The following is a 7,500-nucleotide window of genomic DNA, read 5'->3' as shown; positions in this document are numbered from 1 at the left end:
TCTGTGGTCTTTTGGATGAGGACAAGAAATGGCGGACGCTAAAGAAAAGACCAATTCCACCCCCAACCGCCCCCCCCCCCTTCCCAAAGAAAAGGGAAAAGCAGACTTAGGAAGGACTTTCAAATAGAAAGTTTGCCAATTTAAAAAGCTTAAGATCTATAGTAGGACTGAATGGCTGACCAAGGTTTGTGAGGTGCATTTGCACGAGGAAAAGGTCTCAAAGAAATAAATGAAAGTTGTTATTCCGATGTATAAAATATAAAGGTACTGCATGGGACAGATGATTATAGTGATATGGTATTAATTAGTAGACAAGGGAAGGTGTAAAGTAAAATTTCAAGTGAAAAGTCAATACAGGTAACAGAACGACTGATATGGAAAGGGCAGTGTGGATTTAGGCAACGTAGGGTTTATGTAGGCAAGATTTTTGTTATGAAGTTGTAATGAGAAAAGTTGAAAAGTAAAGGAGAAAGTTCCGTGCATGTATACAAATTCATATGTTATAGGTATATAAATTCACATGTATATATATATATATATATATACCGGTATATACAGTATATATATATATATATATATACCGATATATACAGTATATATATATATATATATATATATATATATATATATATATGCGTGTGTGTCTGTGTATTTATGCGCGCGCGTGTGTGTGCGTGTTATAAAGAAATTACTGATATACAAAATACATGTTTACAATTTAGGCTCGACTATTACCACCAAATGAGATACACGAAAACTTCAATTTTAAAAGAAGTAAAAACACGAATGCAGTTAAATGGATTTTACTCTTAGGGTGATTGGAGACCTTTTCATCCTTATTGGTTTCTCTTCCTCGTTGAGAGGTCTTTTCATCCAAATGAAAAGTTCTGATTAGAATGATAGAATCATGAATTGAGTCGTCATTCCCCTGGATAAAAAAGTTACGCTTTACTTTCACTCTTCTTTTTTCATTCTTTTCCCATCTTCTGATTGGACAAAAAAGATACTCTTCCTTTTCAGTTTTCTCTTCGATCTCTTGTTGGGGGTAATAGGGATGCAACAGTTCAGCGATAAATTGTTTTAACCTTTTACCCCCAGGATATCTGGAAATTTCCAACCCTTAACCCCCAAGGGTTATTTTTTTTTCAAGCACATTTTGCAGTATATTTTTTTTTCTAAATTGCTCTAACAGCCTTAATTTTGGTCATAGAGAGGTCAGGTTGGTCTCATTCTCTTGGAAAATGCCTGAAGTTTCTCAAAAAATTATATAAAATATGAAAAAAAAAAATTAAATATAATTTTTTTGCAAGGACGTACCGTTACGTCCATGGGGGTAAAGGGATGAGTTTTGTGAAACGTACCAGTACGTCCTTTGGGGGTAAAAGGGTTAAATTAAATGAGGTTAAGACTCTTGTCAATACATCAATCTACTGAAAAAATATTAAAGTTTAGATAATTTTTAGGATTTGGATTTATCTGGATTTGGTCTTAGTTTCTTTCACTAAGAGACTATATTATGCTATTAACATAGACCGTTAGAAAATATGAACACTATAAAATTGTGTGATATTTAACTAATAACGGATCGGAGACAGCCAATATGTTCTTAACGAACTTTAGGAATAAATACTGATTTTGTATACCAGTTGGTTTTGAAATGTGGTGGATAGATTGACAGGTGGCTAGATATGTGTTTATAAATGAGTGTATTACTTTGACTGGTGGCTAGATATGTGTTTATGAATGAGTGTATTACTTTGAAAGATGGCTGGATATGTGTTTATGAATGAGTGTATTACTTTGACAGGTGGCTAAATATGTGTTTGTGAATGAGTGTATTACTATGGCAGGTGGTTAGATATGTGTTTATGAATGAGTGTATTACTTTGACAGGTGGCTAGATATGTGTTTATGAATGAGTGTATTACTTTGACAGGTGGCTAGATATGTGTTTATGAATGAGTGTATTACTTTGACAGGTGGCTAGATATGTGTTTATGAATGAGTGTATTACTTTGAAAGATGGCTGGATATGTGTTTATGAATGAGTGTATTACTTTGACAGGTGGCTAAATATGTGTTTATGAATGAGTGTATTACTATGGCAGGTGGCTAGATATGTGTTTATGAATGAGTGTATTACTTTGACAGGTGGCTAGATATGTGTTTATGAATGAGTGTATTACTATGGCAGGTGGCTAGATATGTGTTTATGAATGAGTGTATTACTTTGACAGGTGGCTAGATATGTGTTTATGAATGAGTGTATTACTTTGACAGGTGGCTAGATATGTGTTTATGAATGAGTGTATTACTTTGACAGGTGGCTAGATATGTGTTTATGAATGAGTGTATTACTTTGACAGGTGGCTAGATATGTGTTTATGAATGAGTGTATTACTTTGAAAGATGGCTGGATATGTGTTTATGAATGAGTGTATTACTTTGACAGGTGGCTAAATATGTGTTTATGAATGAGTGTATTACTTTGACAGGGGGCTAGATATGTGTTTATGAATGAGTGTATTACTTTGACAGGTGGCTAAATATGTGTTTATGAATGAGTGTATTACTTTGACAGGTGGCTAGATATGTGTTTATGAATGAATGTATGACTTTGAAAGATGGCTGGATATGTGTTTATGAATGAGTGTATTACTTTGACAGGTGGCTAAATATGTGTTTATGAATGAGTGTATTACTTTGACAGGGGGCTAGATATGTGTTTATGAATGAGTGTATTACTTTGAAAGATGGCTGGATATGTGTTTATGAATGAGTGTATTACTTTGACAGGGGGCTAGATATGTGTTTCTGAATGAGTGTATTACTTTGACAGGTGGCTAGATATGTGTTTATGAATGAGTGTATTACTTTGAAAGATGGCTGGATATGTGTTTATGAATGAGTGTATTACTTTGACAGGTGGCTAGATATGTGTTTATGAATGAGTGTATTACTTTGACAGGTGGTTAGATATGTGTTTATGAATGAGTGTATTACTTTGACAGGTGGCTAGATATGTGTTTATGAATGAGTGTATTACTTTGACAGGTGGCTAGATATGTTTATGAATGAGTGTATCACTTTGACAGGTGGCTAGAAATGTGTTTATGAATGAGTGTATTACTTTGACAGGTGGCTAGATATGTGTTTATGAATGAGTGTATTACTTTGACAGGTGGCTAGATATGTGTTTATGAATGGGTGTATTACTTTGACAGGTGGCTAGATATGTGTTTATGAATGAGTGTATTACTTTGACAGGTGGCTAGATATGTGTTTATGAATGGGTGTATTACTTTGACAGGTGGCTAGATATGTGTTTATGAATGAGTGTATTACTTTGACAGGTGGCTAAATATGTGTTTATGAATGAGTGTATTACTTTGACAGGTGGCTAGATATGTGTTTATGAATGAGAGTATTACATTGACAGGTGGCTAGATATGTGTTTATGAATGAGAGTATTACTTTGACAGGTGGCTAGATATGTGTTTATGAATGAGAGTATTACTTTGACAGGTGGCTAGATATGTGTTTATGAATGAGTGTATTACTTCATGCAAATTGATGACATATGTATGTTTGTAAGTAAGTGCGTGTGAGCAATTGTGCCCTGATTGATGTTTTGATACACAATCCAGAGAGAGCTGTTTTACAGAATTTCTTGCCTGCTTTATCCATAGTTCCATTCTTAATACTCTGGTTGCTTCTTATGACCTACTTATTACTTGATCGTCTGTTGTTTTAGGACGGTTACTGTTGTTTCACAGGGAAACTTGTGTTTCCTGAAGATGTGCTTTGTTTTTGAAGAGGACGGTTGGTTTGGGTAATTTTATATAATGCGATAACGACAAAAACCATGTTAATGTTTAATTAATTGTTCATTGAAATTGTCGAAGCAGCGAACATATTCACTCAGAGTATTATTATTGTTTTTATGCTCTTTTGATTTCAGCATGTAATCCTTTCCTTTTTTATACAGGACATTGTTAGGCTAAAATCTTCTTTAAGGATGTGGCAAATTAAAATTAATATTCTTGACCTAGAGATGCTATTAAATTAGCTTGCTACATTAGCATTATATTATATTTACTTTAGAATTCCTCTGAAAAATTTGTGTTTAATAAGTCATTGTTTGAGTGATGAAATGAGATTTTTGCTCTCGCATGTTCTTGATTACCTATTTAAATACATTAGGAAAATTGATTGATTGAACGATTAATTTCCGCCAACTGGGTTCACAACAGTAATTGGTGATAATAGGTACGGAATCATATGCGTTGGATATATATAGCAGAATATATTCATGCTTATATGTCTATATGTGTGTAGATATAACAGAAACACGTGTATATATATATATATATATATATATATATATATATATATATATATATATATATATATATATATATATATATGTATTGTACACACATACATATATATATATATGTCTATATATGCATATATATACATATATATATATATGTGTGTGTGTATATATATATATATATACACGTCTATATACATATATATATATATGCATATATATATATATTCATATATATATATATATATATATATATATATATATGTTTATATTTGTTTCTGTATGAACGTGTATTTAGTATATCCTGTTATTGTAAACAACATGACATATTCATGCCTTAAGATTTTCCACTGTTTGATTTTCAGACCGTCTGAAGGACGTGCCCATCCCGAAAGAGGAAGTATGCACGACTCCCGAGTGCCTGCGTGCTGCCTCCCGCCTTTTAGATCGCATGGATCGCACGGTGTCCCCCTGCAGCGACTTCTACCAGTTTGCCTGCGGCAATTACCTGCACGAAAACGTGGTACCAGATGACTCCCTCTACAGGTCCGCCATGCAAGAAATGCAGGAGGACGTCCTCGTCATCATTAAAAGTAAGGAGAGGTTATCTGTTGATATTACAGCTGGTAATGAATTATTATTTCTTTATTTATACATTAATATTTATTGCGATCTTTCACTGGGCAATTCTTCGTAATTTTCACGCCATTAGTGCACTTTAGATGGTGTACTGTAGACATAAGTAGACGGTTTTTGCGCTGTTCCATTGTCTTCTAGGTGCAACTGATCTTTAAATTTTACTATACCTTCTCTCCCGCTTCATTTCTTTTCATTTTTCAGTCTTGTCTTTCTCAACTGCTACTTCACAGATCAAATTTTGGGTCTAATTCTAGTTTTACCATTTGTATTCTGCATTTCTTCATTATTTCTCGACTAATCTCTACCTCGCTTTCCATCCTCTTTTAACTTCCTCTGTCCGACGTCATGATATGGTACTGAATAATCCAAAGTTGAAAATGCCCTTTAGTGAATGATCAATTATTGACTTGAATTAGCTCATTTGATGAAAGAATGTTTAGTTCCTTGACACGAAAAAATTAAAAGTTAATGTCTGTTGTATATATGCAATATGTCGGGATTTTTGAAAATCCATTTCTTTCACTTATTCTTTTTTATTAGTATTTTACTTGTATGCTATTCAATATCTTACGGGCTGCCAACTCAAGAGCCTGTGCAATCTCAAACCAACGAACGATTCAAAATCTATAAAAAAAAAAAAAAAAAATTTAGTTTATTATGAGATATGAAACCAAATGTATGTACAAACAAATGTATTAGTTTATAATAACATGCTAAGAGTTGTATTGCCCACGTGGCTGATTTGATAAATGGAATGCATCGTTTTTATGCCTAAAAAATTCATAATTTCATCTGATCAAGTTCAAAACTTCTTGCCTCTTTATCAGAGACGAATTTCTGCTTTTCGGGAAAGGCACGTTATAAATCTTGCAGCGGGTCTGCAAATTGACAAGCTATCATTCTAATTGATAGATGGCGCTGTGGGTCACTTACTGGAGATCTGTTAGAAAAGCCTCTCTTTATCCCATTCAGGAAAAACATCACGAAGTGAAAATATTGAAGGCGCTTCGTCTGCAAGAAGATTTAGAATGTCCTGAAAAAATCTAGGTGATGTTTATTAATGGCAAGAAATTAATGTCACATTTATCTATTGAGAGGACTTGCTCTCAAAGTTAATATGATTTATATGTTGCTTTTATGTTAGAACTTTTTTTTTTAGATCAATTATTAACCTCATAATGAGAAAAAATTACTCAAGGATTCAATGGTAGAGGCAAGGGACAGGGTAATGTCCTAAAGACCAACCGTGTACGGTACACTCATACATATAATCAGCATCGTCCCCTTTCCACCCAGGCAGTGGGTACAAATGATTCAGCAGCTGGACCTATAGGCTCCACAAAAATCCCTCATCCCTATCTCACAGCGATAGTTAGATTGTGAACACCGTTGAAAACGTTTTTGAGGTGCGAGCAAGGCTCAAACTACAGATCCACAAATCACGAGTCAAAGACGTTAGCCACTATAGTCCATTTCTTTTAGCGAGGCATATTTGCACTGACTCGCAACGGTGCCCTTTTAGCTCGGAAAAGTTTCCTGATCGCTGATTGGTTAGAATTATCTTGTCCAACCAATCAGCGTTCAGGACACTTTTCCGAGCTAAAAGGGCACCGCTGCGTGTCGGTGCAAATATGCCTCGCTAAAAGAAATGGACTATAGGCTACCACAGCCCTGATTATTGTTTGCGATGAATAATATGAAAGGAGTTTCTTACTAACCAACTCCAAAGAAGTAGTGACATAAGATTTAAGCTTACGTTGTCACAAGTGGACAATAATTCAGAGGATTTTGATAATAGTGCGTAATGTATTACTATTTGTATTATTGCTGAATCTCAGATATAAGGACGGCTGTATTAAACATGAGTTCCATATTTATAGAAGTATTGGGATTATTAAAAGTGATTTTCTTTTATTCAAGTATTCAAAATTTATTTTTTTTTCCCATGGGTGTCATTTAGGTATTTCCGACTTAGGCAACAGTTTTCTCTTTTAACTTCTGAATTACATATTATTATTGTAAAAGGTAATTCTACCAGGTATTCGTGATATTCAAATTAAGCTCAAGTTTTGCCTGGAAAATAGAAAGATCACATTTATGCAAGAGACAGTTTTCCAGAATATGAATGCCTTTCGTTATAGACCAACCAACACAACAGACTATTGTGCCGGTTTTAATCTAAAGAACTTCAATGAGAATATCTTCGAAAATGCTATAGTTAAACAAATTGAAGAAGCATTTCCCTGGTTTTCGTTAATGTCTTGGATCTACGACAGTTTTCAGAAGAAAACTTCATATTGGTGACCTAATTTAATGCAATTTTACATTTAAAGTCATGGTTTATTATTAAATCAATACCTTTGAGTATCTATTGCAGCAACCAAGGTGTTAAGGATAACTTTTTTTTATGTTCTGCCATTTAGGACATTTTTAGATGATGATATCCAAAAACTATTTTATTGTATTTAATAACTTCTTTGAGGTTCTCTACCCGAGTCACTCTTTCTGTTGACACGAGCGCATGC

At 33.9% G+C, this 7,500-nt stretch overlaps 1 protein-coding gene across 1 annotated transcript in view; it reads left to right on the top strand.

The window, feature by feature from the left end:
• The window catches only part of LOC137631599 (endothelin-converting enzyme homolog), a 122,907-nt gene that overhangs the window by 3,594 nt on the left and 111,813 nt on the right, over nucleotides 1–7,500 (top strand). Inside the window, exon 3 of the mRNA XM_068363470.1 lies at nucleotides 4,702–4,929. Within this exon, the coding sequence (XP_068219571.1) occupies nucleotides 4,702–4,929 (228 nt within the window). The remainder of the gene's footprint in view (nucleotides 1–4,701; nucleotides 4,930–7,500) is intronic.

Source organism: Palaemon carinicauda, chromosome 3, assembly GCF_036898095.1.
Source record: "Palaemon carinicauda isolate YSFRI2023 chromosome 3, ASM3689809v2, whole genome shotgun sequence".
Taxonomy (NCBI): Eukaryota; Metazoa; Arthropoda; class Malacostraca; order Decapoda; family Palaemonidae; genus Palaemon; species Palaemon carinicauda.
Note: the sequence above shows the minus strand (reverse complement) of the source record. Positions and strands in the feature narration are given on the sequence as shown.